The following is an 18,663-nucleotide window of genomic DNA, read 5'->3' on the forward strand; positions in this document are numbered from 1 at the left end:
TTCAGGATCACAGGAGAGACAGGATCAGGTGGTAGAGACGCTGCCTCACCTTGCTGCACTGGCTCCGGATATGTTCTGTCCATGTCAGGTCCTCAGTGATGCGAACGCCCAGGTATCTGATCGAAACTGCTCACTCACTCCACTGCAGCCCCATTGATGTAGAGGGGGGAGTAGGAGCGCTCCATCCTCCTGCTGAAGTCCACCACCAGCTCCTTGGTCTTGCTGACGTTGAGTTTGAGGCAGTTCTCCTGGCACCATGATGTCAGGTTGTCCACCTCCTCCTTGTAGGCTGCATCATCGTCATTAGAGATGAGGCCCAGCACTACTGTGTCGTAAGCAAATTTGATAATGGGGTTGGAGCTGTGTATGGCCTCGCAGTCTCTCGTGTAGAGCATGTAGAGCAGTGGGCTGAGAACGCATCCTTGAGGTGCACCTGTGTTAAGTGTGATGGAGTTGGAGACATAGCCACCTGTTCTCACCACCTGTGGTCTGCCTGTGAGGAAGTTGTGGATCCAGGCACACAGGTGGCTGTTCAGTCCTACTGTAGCTCCCGCAGCTTGGTAGACAGTCTGTGGGGGACTATGGTGTTGAACGCTGAGCTGTAATCAATGAACAACAGTCTTACATAGTTCCCTTGCTTCAAGTCCACGTGGCTGAGGGTGGTGTGCAGAACGTGGGAGATGGCATCATATGTGGATCAATTGGGGCAATAGGCCAACTGGAGTGGGTCTGTGGAGCATGGGATGGAGGCAATAATATAGTCTTTAATGAGTCTCTCAAAAACCTTCATGACCAAAGTGCAAAGTGCAAAGTGCAACTGGCCGGTAATCATTTAGGCATGAGGGCTTGCTGTTCTTGGGGACTGGAACAATAGTGGATCTTTTAAAACAGGTTGGGACCCCAGACTGAGCCAGAGACTCATTGAAGATGTAAGTGAAGACTTTGGTCAGCTGGTTGGCACAGCAGCGTAGCAGGTGCCTGGAGATGCCATCCGGTCCCAGTGCTTTCCTGATGTTGATGCGCTGCAATGCCCTCAGCACGACGAGCTCCGCAAGGCTGATGACGTCACTGCGCTCCGGCAGCAGGCTGGAGCCATCGCTATATGCTGGCTATCGCTAGCATGATTAGCCTCGAACCGGGCGAAGAACGCGTTGAGCTTGTTGGCAAAAGCAGAGTCGACGCTCGGAGCCATGGTGGTTTTGCCTGTAAAGTCTGTGATTGTTCACAGTCCATGCCACAGAGCGCGTGTGTCGCCCTGATTAAAGTGTTTATGGATGCGTTTGCTGTAGAGTAGTTTTGCTAACCTCACTGTGTGCCGTACTCCATACGATGCCACTTTGTAAGTGCTCATATCACAGGTGGTGAGTCCTGCGTTGTACACAGTGGTATGGGCGTTCACAGCCTCGCGGATGGTTGCATCCACCCACGGTTTTTGGTTAGCGAATGTCTTTACTGTTGCCGTGGGGACGATGTCGTTAGCAAGTGTGCTAATGAAGCTTAATGCTACGTCCGGCAACTCGTCGACATCAGCTGCGCATGACATGTCCCAGTCTACATCTTCGAGCGCATCCTGCAGCGTGACTTCTGATTGGGCGGACCAGCGTTTTACCTCCCTCAAGGCTGGAGCTTGCTGGAGGAGCTTTTGTTTGCATTCCGGTTTGAGAAAAATGCCGGAGTGATCAAATTTACCGAATGCGGGCTGTAACACGGCTTTATAAGCTAGCTCATAGTCTAGTGTTGGCGTAGTGTTGGGGTACATTTTTTATCACTTTGGAAGCCATTAAGAAAAAAATGTTATGCATGGCATACAATGTTGGCGCAGTGTTTGCGAGAAATTGCGAATTTGTGTTTAGTATATGCTGTTCTTGTTTTATCTTGTTCATTTTGTGTTTAAATGCTTAAAAACACATATTTAGGTGTCATTTTTTGGGGCCGAGAACCAATTAATTGTTTTTTCATTATTTCTTTTTTTTTCTATGGTTTATTTAAGGATTTTTCTTACGTATATTCAACAAACTGGTTGTAAAGAAAACAAAACAAAGCAAAACAAAAATAAAAAACAAGCCAAAAAAAAAAAAGGTCTCAAGTACAGTGGAACCTCGGATTACGAGTAACGCGGTTTACGAGTGTTCCGCAAGACGAGCAAAGATTTTTTATAAATTTTAGCTTGGAAACCGAGCAAGTCCTGGTTTACGAGCGCCAAGTATCATCAAAAATCATATGGCACACATGCGGTCCTTGTTTTTCTTGTTTTTACGTGCGCTTGGCTTCAAAACAGGAAGCGCATGCGTGCGCTTCTTGTTTTGACGCCGAGTGCACGTCATCACAACTGAACCAATGGTTATTCACTTTCTCACGCTGCAGAATTGTGGGTAATCGTCTCCCATGCTCGGTCTCAGTCGACATGCCTCACTCGTATAGTCAAAATTTAGTAGAAAAGCACCACCTGAATAAGGGCGTAGCAGTGCGAGCAATGAATCTGTTTAACGACAATGCAATGTCCACATTTTTGCGAAATCGAAAAGAAGGCAAAAGAGGCTGTCATTGGATGGGTTCCTTGTTAAAGTTGCACAAACAGAAAAAGATTCCAGTGAGCCAACAGATAGCAGTGATTCCGTTAATTATAGTGAAAGTCATCCTACAAAATCCTCCTCCTCTTCTCTCTCGTCTCCTTCACACCATCCACGATACTTTTCAACGGTAAAGCGCAGGTTAATTTGTTTTATATATTATTACTTTATATTTTGTATTAATAATTTTTATATGAATATTTTTGAGTTGTGGAACAGATCATATGAGTTTCCATTATTTCTAATGGGAAAATTCGCTTTGATATACAAGTGCTTTGGATTACAAGCATGTTTCCGGAATTAATTATGCTCGTAAACCAAGGTACCACTGTACATAGAACATGATAATTATAATAATAACATGATAGCGGATAGGAACGTGCAGCCTCATTTATCCAAGTTTAGCTTATAACCAGAAATTTTCCCAAAGCCATCCAGTACTGTCAAAATATGTGGTATTGAAATAGATGGCTGGGAAAAAAAGTCCATGCTATAAAATGTGGTCCAAATCCAAATTTACTAAGGGTTGTAAAAAGATATTTCTACTCGACATGATCGAACGCTTTCTCAGCGTCCAGAGATACCACCATATCGGGACACACAGAAGACGAAGGGCCATACATCACATTAAAAAGGCGCCTTACATTAAAAAAAAGAATGTCTGTCTTTAATGAAACCAGTCTGATCTGAATGGATAATAGAAGCTAGGATAGATTCTACTCTAAGGGCAAGAGCCTTAGCAAGGACTTTCACATCTACATTTAACAATGAGATGGGACGGTAGGATGAACACTGTACAGGATCTTTATTCTTTTTTAATATCAGGGAGATTGACGCTTGGCGGAGGGAAGGGGGAATAATACCAGATTTTAACGATTCATTGAACATTTTCAGCAGTAGAGGTACAAGCTTTGAGGAGAATTTCTTGTAAAATTCTACGGGAAACCCATCTGTCCCTGGATATTTCCCACACTGCATGGAGCCAATTGCTTTGCTGACTTCCTCCCCATAAAGCTCTCTATCCAAGATTTCCCTCTGATCTGCAGTGAGAGTTGGAATATCAATAGACTGAAAGAAAGAGTCCAAGGCATGGGAATCAAAATCCTGATTATGGTCAGATTTATATAAGTTGCAATAAAAATTCTTAAAACTACAATTAATATCCTCTGGATCTGTCGTTATGCCCGATGGTGTGGATATTTTAGGGATAAAATGAGATGTGCTTGTCTGTCTAAGCTGACTAGCTCATTTCTAATGCTAATAATGGTTGTACTCTTCACTCAGTACATGCACACTAAGAAAATCGAATTATTGTGTTTGTCAGACTGAAACCAGATTTTTAAAGTACATGTAAACATATTTGAGAAGGTAAAAATGTTTCAGTAAGACTTAAACTCCCTGCACTATAATATCCATACCAAATTGAAGGTAAGAAAAAGCCTAATCTTAATCTAGCTGACTAGTGATGTAACACATGATACTTAAACTCCTCCACTTGGGGAAGGACTCCCTCCCCAACCAGGAGAGAGCACTCCACCCTTTTCTAGCTGAGGACCATAGTCTCGGATTTGGAGGTGCTGATTTTTATCCCAGTCGCTTCACACTCAGCTGTGAACTGCTCCAGCGAGAGCTGAAGGTCACGGTCTGATGAAGCCAACAGAACCACATCATCTGCAAAAAGCAGAGACCCAATCCTGAGGTCAACAAACCAGACACCCTCAACGCCTTGGCTGCGCCTAGAAATTCTGTCCATAAAAGTTATGAACAGAATCGGTGACAAAGTGCAGCCCTGGTGGAGTCCAACCCTCACCGGAAACAAGTCCAACTTACTGCTGGTGATGTGGACCAAGCTCTGACACTGGTCGTACAGGGACCGAACAGCCCTTATAAGGAAACCCGGCACCCCATACTCCCGGAGCACTCCCTACAGGACTCCCCGAGGGACACGGTGGAATGCCTTCTCCAAGTCCACAAAGCATATGTAGACTGGTTGAGTAAACTAACATGCATCCTCTAGGACCCTGCAGAGAGTATAGAGCTGGTCCACTGTTCCACGGCCAAAGCGAAAACCACACTGCTCCTCCTGACAATCCAGTGCACCCTCCTCTCCAGAACCCCCAAATAGACCTTACCTGGGAGGCTGAGGAGTGCGGAACACACTCCGGTCCCCCTTCTTGAAGAGGGGGACCACCACCCCAGTTTGCCAGTCCAGTGGCACTGCCCCCAATATCCACGCAATGCTGCAGATGTGTGTCAACCAGAACAGCCCTGCAACATCCAGAGCCTTGAGAAACTCCGGGCGGATCTCATCCACCCCCGGGGCCCGGCTGCTGAGGAGCTTTTTAACCACCTCAGCGACCTCTGCCCCAGAGATAGGGGAAGCCACCCCCAAGTCCCCAGACTCTGCTTCCTCATTGGAAGGCATGTCGGTGGGATTGAGCAGGTCTTCGAAGTATTCTCTCCACCGACCCACAACGTCCCGAGCTGAGGTCAGCAGCGCCCCATCCCCACCATAAACAGTGTTCATGCTGCACCGTTTTCCCGCCCTGAGCGGCCGGATGGTGGACCGGAATCTCCTCAAAGCCGTCTGGAAGTCGTTCTCCCTGGCCTTGCTAAACTCCTCCCACACCCGAGTTTTTGCCTCAACGACCGCCGAAGCCCGCTGGTACTCATCAGCTGCTTCTGGAGTCCCTGATAAGACTCCTTCTTCAGCTTGACGGCATCCCTCACTGCCGGTGTCCACCTGCGGGTTCGGGAATTGCCGCCATGACAGGTTCGGGCCACCTTACGGCCACAGCTCCAGTCAGCTGCCTCCATAATGGAGGCGCGGAACATGCCCCATTCGGACTCAATGTCTTCCACCTCCCCCGGGACATGGGAGAAGTTCTGCCGGAGGTAGGAGTTGAAGCTCCTTCTGACAGGGGATTCCACCAGATGTTCCCAGCAGACCCTCACTATACGCTTGGGTCTGCCAGGCCCGACCGGCTTCCTCCCCCACCAGCGCAGGCAACCCACCACCAGGTGGTGATCGGTTGACAGCTCCGCCCCTCTCCTCACCCGAGTGTCCAATACATGCGGCCGCAAGTCTAATGACGCGATCACAAAGTCGATCATTGAACTGCGGCCTAGGGTATCCTGGTGCCAAATGCACATATGGACACCCTTATGTTTGAACATGGTGTTCATTATGGACAATCTGTGACGAGCACAGAAGTCCAATAACAAAACACAACTTGAGTTCAGATCGGGGGGGGGGGGGGGCATTCCTCCCAATCATGCCCCTTTTGGTTGGGTATCTGAACTGCCATTTGGCACATAAGCACAAACAAAAATAAGGACCCGTACCCCCACCCCAAGGCAAAGGGAGGCTACCCTCTCCTCCACCGTGGTAAACCCCAATGTACAGGCACCCAGCCAGGGGTAATAAGTATGCACACCCCTGCTCGGTGCCTCTCCCCGCGAGCAACTCCAGAGTGGAAGAGGGTCCAACCCCCCTCGAGGAGACTGGTTCCAGAGCCCAAGCCGTGCGTCAAGGTGAGCCCGACTATTTCTAGTCGGAACCTCACAACCTCGTGCACCAGCTCAGGGTCCTTCCCCGCCAGAGAGGTGACATTCTGTGTCCCTAGAGCAGGGGTGTAAAACTGCAGTCCTGGAGGGCCGGAGCCCTGAGTAGCTTAGTTCTTTCCCTGTTCCACCACAAATGTTTCAGCTCAACAGCTATGTGGTAATTAGCGCAAGAAGTTGAATCAGGTGTGTTAAACGAGGGGAAACCCAAAAATGTGCAGGGCTCCGGCCCTCCAGGACTGGAGTCTGACACCTGTGCCCTAGAGCTAGCTTCTGCAGCCGAGAATTGGACCGCCAAGGTCCCCGCCTTTGGCCACTGCCCAACTCACATTGCACCCAACCCCTTTGGCCCCTCCTACAGGTGGTGAGCCCATTGGAGGGGGGACCCACGTGCCTTCTTCGGGCTGTGCCTGACCAGGCCCCATGGGTGCAGGCCTGGCCACCAGGCGCTTGCCATCGAGCCCCACCCCCAGGCCTGGCTCCAGGGGAGGGCCCCAGTTACCTGTGTCCAGGCGAGGAAAAACGTGAATCCATATTTTTACTCATCATAAGGGGTCTGATGAGTCGCATTTCATCTGGTTCTTCACCCAGGACCTGTTTACCTTGCGTGACCCTACCAAGGGCATAAAGCCCCGGGCAACTTAGCTCTTGGGATCATTGGAACATGCAAACTCCTCCACCACGATATGGTGTCAGCTCCAGGAGAGCCCCCAATATTTAATGCAACAAAATCACGCTGCAATATTAGAAAAATTTCCAATACTGTCCTGTCATAGCATATTGTACATAATACAGTGGTGCCTCAGAACTCGAATTTAATCCGTTCAGAACTCAGGATCGAATCCTAAAAAGTTCGAGTTCCGACCAAATTTTCCCCATAAGAAATAATGGAAAACCAATGAATTGGTTCCCGGCCCCAAAAAATTACACCTAAATATGTTTTTTTTTTTTTTTTTGCATTTAAACACAAAATGAACTGGATAAAACAAGAAGAGCATATACTGTACTAAACACATCTAAGCGCATTTATCAAAACAGTAATTTGCAAAGTAAGAAAATAAATGCATCCATGCAATGTGTAAAGTAAAAAAAAAACAATGTGTCCTGCCCCGATCGTCCGCTCCTTCCATGTGCCACGCCCCCTCGTTAACCCCGTGTGGAATTCCTGTGTGATCAGCTGTTTCAGGTTGTTTTCATTAGCCCTCTGTATTTCGTCCGCGTTTCAGTTTGTTTCCCCAGTCCGGTCATTGTATTGTCCATCTGCGTTTTGCCTGCCTTACCTATAATTAAACCCCGTATTCCCCGATACCCTGACGTCTGCGTCTTTGTCTTCGTTACGTCCCCACTTGGCACAACAATATTATTATAATGAAATGTATTAATGGTTTATTATTAATATTAAAATAATAAGAAATCTTTCTTTTAAAATGTATTTTATTATATAATAATAATTACTGTTACTGTCTATCATTGTCTAAATGTATTTTTACTGTCTAAATATATGTATTCAGCTAGTGTAAACATGCACGATGCTATCACAGCGAATGAGAGGCTGAGACTGAAGCGTTACCCTTTGTTTCCATTGAGAGACGTGCCGCGTGACTCATTTCCCCGCGCGTACAAGTTATCTTAGGTCGCCGTTTACGGTTTGACTTCTGAGATTCAGATCGAGCTCTAGGTAAATTTTTTTCGAACTGGTTGGTTCAACTTTTAAGAAATTCCAGTTCTAATGAGTTCGAGAACTGAGGTACCACTGTACTTTATTTCTTGTTATGCTATTCTGATCTTGTTGTATCTGTTCTGACCAGATCACAATTAAAGCTTTTGTCATGCATCCACGCATCCATTATTATTGATTTTATTATTTTTTTTATATCTGTGACATAACAGGTCAACCATGAAAAAGGAGGAGCCACATCGCCACCTATTGTATCGGAGTCAAACATGCACACTTATTGACTGATATAATTCACCTGTAAAGAATTCAGCTCTAATTAAATTGTGGTTCATTGTAGATTTTGGCACCAAACTTGTAGACAACCTAAGCTAAGAAGCTGAGAAACATTGCAAACAATAATGCTAACACTGCAATTGATACTAAGGCAACCACAAACCACAAAAAGACCATAGCTGTTGTAATTTAACAAAATTTTCTTATTCAAGTTTCATTAAGTATTTACTCATGGATGTGATTTTATGTTAAGAAATCCATACATTGTTGGTTTCACTCTGCTAACCAAAAGGATTGTTATTGCTATATTGTGCTACATAGTGAATTACCCACACTACATATTTCATTTTTGTATGCTTGTGATCATGTACAGTGATCACAAGGATCACTGTTGAAATCAGTAAAAAGAAGGCTCAGTCTGTTGGGACTGAAGTCCCATAAATTAGGGAAGAAGCCGTTCATTAATGAGAAACAGAGAAGAACCAGGCTGCAGTTTGCAAAAAAATATATATATTATACACAGATGCACACCCATAAACTGAGAAATGAATGAAACAAAAAATTGTGTTGTTTTTCAGATTTTTCCAGAGCCGTGTTTACTGTATAATCTGAATATCATTTCTCATGAAATCTATTAAGTTTCGAAGGTGATTCATATGTGTTTCTGTGTCTGGAAAATTAGTTTATTTATGGGAATCAACTTTTTTTAAGACATCAAATCTAAATTAAAAACGTCTTTGTTCAGGGATCAGGGAACATCAAAATTGAGCTGAGAGTAATTTATCTGCAAAGCAATAGTGATGTTTATAGGCTGAAAATAAGTATTGCTGGCCCAGTCACTTATCTGCTCTACACATCTGTTCTTCACATTCTCCTCCCTTACAGATTGTGCCACGATCTTAACTACAAACCATATCAGTGAAGTCATGGACGAGAAAAAAAAACCCAATGACACCAATCACATAACACCATGAATGTATAAATGACGAGGCATTTTCAGCTCATTTTGCCAGCTTTCAGTTAATCAACACCGCAAATGTAACACAACAACACCATCATCTTGGGGGGGGGGCTATGTGGTTCCAGACTTCGGGGATACTTGCAATGTAAAAGTATATCTAGTACCTTCTCTGGTAAAACATAAAGGTTTATAACACCATCAAAATAAATATGAAGAGGATAATGTTTCTGCATTATACATCTTCCTGATTTACGTTATTAGTAAGCTTCTAAAGTTAGATAAATGCCTATTAGTCTGTTATCACTATAATTTAGTTTAAAAACTGCTTGAGACCAGAAGAGCTGGATCTAAATAAACACATCAAAATCACATCTAAATGCTTTCACTGCTTAATGATTTTCTGTTCTTTCACAGCTGCTATGTCGTTCTCTCATGAATAGCTTAATGCTGATATGCATTGCCGTTAAAATGTGTCAGCGCATTTAGAAAAGCTGGCTATTTTCATGCATCTGAGTGCTTATCTAAGCTCATTGTTTGCCACTCAGACCTTTGCCAGTATGGGGAGTAAGCAATCCCTCTTGGACACCTGGCAAATGACTTACTAAATCAGAAAATTATCAATCCTTCCATAAACAAGAATCTAATGATCACTAGGAAATACAGACTTCATTGATTAAAGCTGTCAAAATGTAAACAAATGTGAAATAGCAAAAATATATTCAATATTTTTTGTGTGACACTATGCAAATAGTGTGCTTTCATGAATGAAATACGCACTGACCTATGTAATTCGCAAAAAATAATTTATTCAAACATTTCACAGAGCTGAGGTAATGGGTTTGGCAATTGTCTCCCTTCTAACATGGTACACAGTTCCACCTGGTGCAAATCGACATTTTAAGCAACAACTATAAAATAGCAAACAATAAGCTGTGTTTGGTTTGCCAAAAATATATACCTGTTTTGTTTATTTCATTTGTTAATAATAAATTTTCATCTTAATGAATATGTTTCTACAAATGTCAAATAATAAGATTCTCCATCATACTTGTTCTTATTCATTTGGAACTTTTAAAGTATTAAAAACCTGCTTAAGGGTGCAGCCCATCTTGACGTAAATGATCATCTGTTATGCTAATTTGATATGAAACACGTTTAGGAAAACGCAAAATGCGCGCGCACACACACACACACACACACACACACACAAAGGAACCATAAAACACAGATTAACTGCCAAAACATTAATAAAGAACAAATGTTTTCGGAAGTGTTTTCTGGTTTTTGTGTCCTCTTAAATGCTTTTGTGTGTTATTGTTTTGTGGTTCCTTATTGTTGTTGTTTGTTTTGTTAGTTTTGTTTTCTTAATGTGTTATTTAGTTGTTTTTAAGCTACCCATTTTACTTATTTTGTTTCTTCCACCAATCAGTCATATTATGTTGATTCCACCACCACATTGAAAAGAAATTTTGTGGTCAAGTGGTTGACTTTCATGTTCATTTGTAGCTTGTATCAGTTTTCCCTGAAAAGGCCACTGATCAAAATCCCACAAAGCTAGTTAGCATGAAACTTTTTTTCCCCCAACTTAGTTCCAATCAATCCTTCCACAAGTCACAACTCACAGCTGACATTGTTCTCTCTTCAAAACTTACAGTGCAGACTAGCCAACTAACTAAATTTATAGGTTTGGTTTAAGCTTAGCAGTCCTATAGGATAAACAGAATGGTAAACTAGGGGAATTTCAATTAGGTAATCAATCAATCAATCAGACTTTATTTATATAGCACTTTTCCTACAAATACAATGCAACATAAAGTACTTTACATAATAAAAAACAATATCAACCCACCCCTACTGTCACCCTCACCCAAAGTATGTAAAATAAAGGGACGAAAGACATGACAGTTATAAATAATTAAGTAAATAAACAAATAAATAGATAAGTAAATAATAAAAGAATAGACCTGACAATAAAAACAGGAACTGACAATAGAAACAGGAACTGAGGAAACGTTATCACAGATTTCAGAAATTTGCATGAGGAAACACCAGAGGTGAGTAAAATTCTGAATGGTGAGTTAATAAAAAGGAAAAGATAAAGTCATGACATGTAGATAAATAAATGTGATAAAGATAAATAAAGGAAGAGAAAAACTACAAGCAACTACAAAATAAAAGTATAAATGGTGGGATGTAAAAGGAGGATAAAAATAGACACAGAACATTAGCATAGAATAATAAATAAAAATAAATTAATACATATCAAAAGAGAGATGTTCTGGGATAAAAATAAATATGTAATGTATTAAAAGAAAGATGATTTACAATATAGAATAAAATAAAAAAGGACATACCAAGTAATGAAACGGACAAATATATAAATAACTCTGTGTTTTAATCAATTCAGCTAACTACTCCATGTGGCATGGAGCACATCCCAGAAGTACAAAACACATTAAGTAAATGTAAAAATATCTGAAAACACAAACCAATTAAGAAAATATAAAATAAAGACAACACGAAACACTGAGAACACAGAAAAAAATGTGAAAACATTTCTTTTTCATGTCTTATTGTTTTTCTAAATCTTTTTTGTGGGTTTTTCTTGCAGTTTTGCTTTTTGTATTTCTTTAATATATTATTATAATTCATGACCACGGTACAAATATTTTACTTAGTACAGTAGTTTCACAACTAAAAATAAGGAAATGTATCCAGTTTTTATACCTGTCTGTGCTATGCAGGGTCACAAGTGGAAGCTATGGGTGCAAGGCAGAAAATAACCCAGGATGGGGCACCAGCCCATTTCAGGGTGCACTCCTGTGTGCACACATCATGGTGACTCCAATTCACCTCAGCATGTTTTTGGACTGTGGAGGAATCCAAAGAACCCAGATGATGACACAAGGAGAACATGCACACATGGGGCCATGGCAGAAACAATGCGAACCATTGCACCACTGTGCCCCCCACAGAAGGTTACTGTGTAATACAAATTAAATATATTAATAGAGTCATAGAAATTAAAATAATTCGTTTACAATGATGCAAAAAAATTCATACAGAAATATGTAGTTAATCTACGCTTCTGTTTTTCAGAATTATCCTCTAAATAGAGGTAAAAAACTCTTTGAATATGGGAAAATATTTGTCATGCTTGGAGGAGACACCAGGAAAAGATTATATGCTTCTTTTTACCGGCCTTCCAAAGGATGGCCTATACAAAATTAAGGGATATCAGTACATGCAATACTGTGCAATATGTAAGTAATTCTATAAGTTCTAACACATGTGATAAAGTGTGTATTTTTACTGAGTAAACTTAATTCATAACCTTTAATTTGAATCAATTAAATTGAACAAATGCAGGTTTTTAACATGACAGTTATTTTGTACCAATATAAATAGACAGTAAAGCAAGGAAGGTATTCATTCTGTATATCACAGTTTACATACTTACACACCTACAGGTATACTATGTGTATCTATTTTGACACCAGTACTTTGTTACTGGTAAAATGACTTTCAAAGAAGTTGTGGTCAGTAATAGGTGCAGTCTGCTTTAAACTGTATTTATTGATATCGATGCAAACTCACAGTAGAGCGCTACATTTTATTTATTTCTTTTTGTGTTTATGTCATATCAAAAGCATGTTACTTTACAGCATTGAGACGTGTACATATATTTCACAATAGACTAAAAAATCAATTATGAATACATTTGCAGATTTTGTTATCATCTAAGGATGATTAACATTACTTCAGGTCTGTAAGTGATTACAAGAAGCTGTCGACAGTAGATTTTAACAAAATGGTGTTTTACATACGGCATTAGTGACTGGAAATTCAGTAGAGCAGGTGAGTCCCAAAGCTTTGCAACCAAATCAACTGTTTCTAGCTCGCTGCCACTTTTACTGGTTTTGCTAGCGTTTTGCAACATCCCTGAGTTGATATCTGCCAGGGAATACCATGTTCTTAAGGTAGTAGTGCTTAGAGGGATTTGATCCAAAGGACCTTCTGCAAGAGAAGTTACAGTGTTTTTACAGTACATTGTCTCCCACTGTTTTATGTCTCTTTTGCCAGGCAGAAGTGACAAAATCTCCAAGTTGATCTCCAAGTCGTGTTGAAATTCCATTCCATGGCCATATCTGACATGTTTGTCTTTTTGTCAACACACATTCTGGTCCTTTTGCTTTTGGAGGGATATTAGTCTGCATACTCGGACCCTTGTTATGACCCCACTTTGACCACAAGATGTACAGACAAACCTAACCTGCACTTCAAAATGTACAGGCAAATGCACTAAGAAGGTGAATGCACATACATTTACAGCAGCCCAACACACAATGGTTCCTTACAGAGCTTTGATTGAAGTCATCAGTTCTTATGCCCAAAATCATTGTTTGAGGGGAAGGTAAGTTCATATCAGATCAGTGGCCTTTACTGGCAGGTATACAGTGCTGTATCATTTTCTCTTGAATCACCTTCGTCATCTTCAGCACTGCCCAGTTCCCGTCCTGGTTTGCCAAATCAGTTTGTAGATTTTCCTCCTCAAACACAACTACCAAACCTGGCAATTAGCTGGTGAGCTGAACAGTGCAGGGAAATCTGCAAACTCAGATGCAAACTGGCCCTCCAGGACTGGAATTGGGCAGCCCTGATCTATTTAAAAAGCAACTATTACACTAACAGCAACAACATCATTAGTAACAATAGAATCTACGAAAAGAAAACATACCAGCAGACAAGATTATATTTTTGTATTTACAGATTGTCATCATAATGCTGGAATGTCATAACTACAGTATATATACAGTACATATAGCATATATATCACAAAAGTCAACAATATTGTTGGTTTATTTCTTCTTTTAAAAAAGTACAAGTTTATTATTTTTTTAAAGCCTATGGCCTAGTTATAAGTTAACCCTGTGAAAATATTTAGTTTCTTGTTTAAAGGCACAATATTCAGCCATGAGAAAAGAGCACACTGCTTATTATTTTCTCCTATTGAAACATGCCCAATTTGTTGTATTCAGTCTAATGAACCCTGGTACCCTCACATCCTATTTAGTTCTGATTAATTCCAATTTTTTGTAGTGCAAAGTGATTGTACTCCACAGAATCAGAGTTAATGGATCGTAGTTGGCCAATTGAGTGTTGCTGTTTTTCATTTCCAGTGGACTGCAACTCACAAAAAGTAAGCTGTAACACCCAAGTGCACTGTGAGCTACCCTATCATCACAACCCCATAATATTTCTTTAAAAAGAACTGAAATTCCACTGATGACAGCTTATAATGAAGAAACGACAAAGCAAAGCTCAAGCACCATTGCATGTTTTTAAAGAGAAAATAAAAACTTTGTAAGGGAGTGAAAAAAGACAAGAACCCAATCGATATCTAGTTTCAACCACAATCCCTCCCTACCATAGCTACATAGCCTATTCACTCCTTTTCCCACAATTCCCGGGTTTCACATTTCTCTCTTAGCTTTTCCCATGTGATTATGTTAAGATCCATCCACTCAAATTTTAATGCGAACCCTTAACTGTGCCTTGCTGTACTTCATTCCGTAATATATTACAAGATTCAGTTGTTTAGGTTCTAACTCTGCACTGACATTTTATTCGCTGACGATGTGAACTAACACCAATATCATATTAGATCCACAGAGGACTTCTCTGGACCATATTAAACTGAATGAATAAATAAAAACGAATAAGACATTTCCAGAACTCAATCTACAAAATACATTTTAAAAAAATTAACATTCTGTGGACTTGAGTTTTTGACATTTAACAAAAGTTCTTCGTTTGATTAGATGAGGACGGAGTAAGTTTTGGGCCCCAATACTGTAACATATGATGAGGAAGCCTGACTTTACGGCATCGGGGTTCTCATCTACAAACTAACAAAAACTGGAAAGAGTTTTGGAACATTAGTGTTTTAACTCCATAGACTCACATGACACTCTTAGGGCACATATTACTATTATATTAAAATCAAAAATTTTCCATTCTACACTTTGGGTTACATGGGCATGTTTGCACCCACACCGGGCTGTACTGGATCACATTTTCAAATTCAAATTTCCCTCCATGATTTGTCTTCAGTCATTGAACAAAATCCCCCGTATTCACTTTTTATGTTATTACACAACCATATAGTTAATGGTCTAATTAATGATGCCTTTCAGGGGTTCTAGGTACATGACTTATAATTAATAAAGTAGAGTCCTCAATTGTTTAATCAAAAAAGTAGTTGTTAAAATATGTTATAGATTAGTGCACCTGCTTAATAAATGAATAAGGTTTTCCTTGACTCAATGCATGTAAATTAAATTTTGTCCCACAGCACTTCAATTTCATTCTTCATCATAACTATTATTTATATATTTAAAGTACATAAAATATTAGATAGATGAAACACGACTTTGCATTCAAAAAGTAAGGTGTGATCACGCCTGGAAAGTAATTTTTTTGAGGAATCTCTACAGTGGTTTCCCAAAGAACACCCTGTTTGTGTATTTGTCAATGATTTGAAAGTGTAACTTGTTTTTTTTTACCTGAAATTTGCATTTTACATAATCCCAGACTAATGAATTTCAATTTATAGCAGTTATGTGCCTAAATTCTATATTTTTTGAAAGAATGGAATTGATGAATAAATAATGAAGCCTTCCATTGCTTCAGGTTAATCTAAGCAGCTAAATGGTTGAGCAATCAAACAAGCTCAGTGTTTTCATGCAAGAATGAATGCTGGCATATGCAAGACTAGTGGGAAATTAATATATGACTGCTTGCGTCAAACAGAAAAAAATAGCAAAGCGCCCTTGATGAAGACAAAATAGAATCTGCTCATCAGCCAGGGCAGTTTTTTGTCACAGGACATCGGTAAAACAAAACATTCATCAAAAACAAAAGGTTAGTGAGTCAGAGCTAATTGCTTTCTTAAACAGAGCATCCTTGCCGCATCCAGAACGTGGAAACCTGTTGCCACATACAAATGGGTATATTCTCTTTACAAAGAAATAACACAGTGTTTTGTTCACAAATCTTCAAGTCATCACAGTCCGGTTTGGCACAGAATCTGCGAGGTCAGATGCCATTGCTGCAACAGGTTGGACCCCCTAACATCAGAACAGAAAGAGCACTTCTGTATCCATCTGAGCCTTATTCAAATACTAGGTCCATATGATTCTGTTTTCAATGTGCAGGTACAATTATGGGAAAATAAAATACTATTATTGTCTCTATCCTTTTTATGTTTTATATATTAAAATATATTTACACTGAAGTGGAGCATACAGCTCCATATTCTTCTTAAAATTATACTGCTATGGAAAAATAAACAATGGCTGAATACCTTACCTTAGAGTTCTGAAAAAGAAAAAAAAAAAAAAGGAGAGCCTTTAGAGAGAAAATATATAAAGTGTAAAGCAGGCGCCCCCTAGTGGACGTAGTACAGCCAGTAGACCAGGTTGAAGAAAGTGAAGGTGATGGGGAAGATCACCCTGGACCATTTGTCTATGGCGTTCACGTCCGTCAGGTCGGGGATCTTGACCTTGAGCTGGGATGCCCTGCGGCGTAGTTTGCTTTTCTTGTGGCCCAGCGGCTGGTCGACGGCCGGTCGGCTGTAAAGGTCCCGGCTGGCCATGGGCTTCCGGTACTGGATGCTGGCGCTGTCGTAGGAGAACATGGTGGCCCGTGGGTCCCCCAGGCCCGCCAGCATCTCTGCACCACTCACCTCATTGTGGATCCCAAGGTTGGTCAGCAAGATGTTGCCATGGGCATCCACCTGGCGGAACCAAAAAAGACTAATGTAATCTCAAGGTAATACTGGTCTTGGCAGTTAGAGTATTACATGTATTTATTGGGCAAGTGCTTTTTTCCAAAGCGACATACAATTCAGAGAGCAGGGTCAACCAATCCCTTGAGTAACTGGGGTTTTGGGCCTTGTTCAATGGGCCAATGGTGAAATCACTCTGCTACCCATGGGATTTGAACAAGCAACCTTCTGATTACAGATACAACACCGTAGTCTGCCAAGACACACCAAGGCCCTCAGTGTTATTGTTGCTTAACAGATGAAATAGAGGTAATATGCCCGCATTGTAATATTTTGGTAAAGTATTTGTTTAGTGAAGTGCTTTCGGACTGAGATGCTTTGAAATCATATATGTTTTCCAGGATAAATTGCTGGGATTTGTACTTAAAAGTGATCACCCTTATAGACTGTATTGACAAATACTGAAAATATAAAATGTATAAATCGAAATGTAAGTTTAATCTATTATAATTATTATAATTTAATGTGTTCAACCAGCATAAGTCAAGATAATTCAGCATAATGATTCAGTGCCTGTGTACGTAATTTACCATTATAAGTTCCAGAACACATTGCAGCAACATTTGCATCAACAGTGGTACCTCGGTTCTCGAACTTAATCCCTTCCGGACTCCGGATCGAATCCTAAAAAGTTTGAGTTCTGATCGAATTTTTCCCATAAGAAATAATGGAAAACTAATTAATTGGTTCCTGACCCCCCAAAATTACACCTAAATATGTTTAGTTTTTTTTTTAAGCATTTAAACACAAAATGAACAGGATAAAACAAGAAGAGCATTTTTTTCTTAATGGCTTCCAAAACGATAAAGATCTTATCCCAACATTACCCCTGTCCTGCCCCAATCGTCTGCTCCTTCCATGTGCCACGCCCCCTCATTAACCTCGTGTGGGATCCCCATGTGATCAGCTGTTTCTGGTTGTTGTAATTAGTCCTCTGCATTAAGTCCGCGTTTCAGTTTGTTTCCCCAGTCCAGTCATTGGTTGCGTTTGACTTGCTTACAGCGCTGGCTTAAAGCAATGCATTCTGATCCTGACGCAATGCATTACGGTTAGATGCATTGCGACCTCTCACCCGGCTGCACAAACTGGAACCGCCTCCGTGACGACAGACCTTTGTCCTTATTGGCTAAAGAATTTAGTTACACGCATGACGTTTGTATCCCAGGCAGTTCCGATGCGTAATCTGCTATTTCTCCCGAATATCACGTAAAGCAATGAGAACTGATTTTCAGTTAATTTACCTGGTAAAATAAAGTTTAAATAAATGACATAAATGCTCTAATAGTACACGTAAGTTAGTGGGTTATTTATTGGTAAGTTACCGTAATGTTGAGCTGCTTTATTTAGTTAATCGTCCAGTCTGTGAAGAAGGCATTCAAGTAAGAATTGCATTATAGTATGACTCATTTCCTGGCACGTACAATTTATACTAGGTCAGCGTTCACAGTTCGACTTCTGATATTCAGATCAAATTCTAGGTCAAACTGGTTTGTTTGACTTTTAAGAAATTTGAGTTCTAGTGAGTTCGAGAACCGAGGTACCACTCTATATCTGCTACTGTTATTGCTTTGGTCATAGTTAAAAGTGAACTGCTTCAGTAATACATTCTTTTTATGCAAGCCCTGATTTGTTTTCATAGTTTTGTAGCACAGACAAGCTTAACTTTATTATTATTATTATTATTATTATTACTGTGCTAGGAGAAAGGAGCCCATACAGGTAATTGAGTTAACAGTAAAAATACAAAGACAACTGAAGGATACTGTGG

General features: G+C 40.7%; 1 protein-coding gene across 3 annotated transcripts in view; it reads right to left on the minus strand.

Moving 5' to 3' along the window:
• Positions 1-12,935: 12,935 nt before the first annotated feature.
• The window catches only part of gabrb1 (gamma-aminobutyric acid type A receptor subunit beta1), a 106,847-nt gene continuing 101,119 nt past the window's right edge, over positions 12,936-18,663 (minus strand). For 2 of the 3 annotated variants that reach the window (XM_023838700.2, XM_023838699.2), the window contains one exon: positions 12,936-16,844. In XM_023838700.2, the coding sequence (XP_023694468.1) occupies positions 16,497-16,844 (348 nt within the window). In that variant the 3' untranslated portion in view covers positions 12,936-16,496. The remainder of the gene's footprint in view (positions 16,845-18,663) is intronic. The other variant, XR_011985669.1, reaches the window with a different exon arrangement.

Source organism: Paramormyrops kingsleyae, chromosome 25 (assembly GCF_048594095.1).
Source record: "Paramormyrops kingsleyae isolate MSU_618 chromosome 25, PKINGS_0.4, whole genome shotgun sequence".
Lineage (NCBI taxonomy): Eukaryota > Metazoa > Chordata > Actinopteri > Osteoglossiformes > Mormyridae > Paramormyrops > Paramormyrops kingsleyae.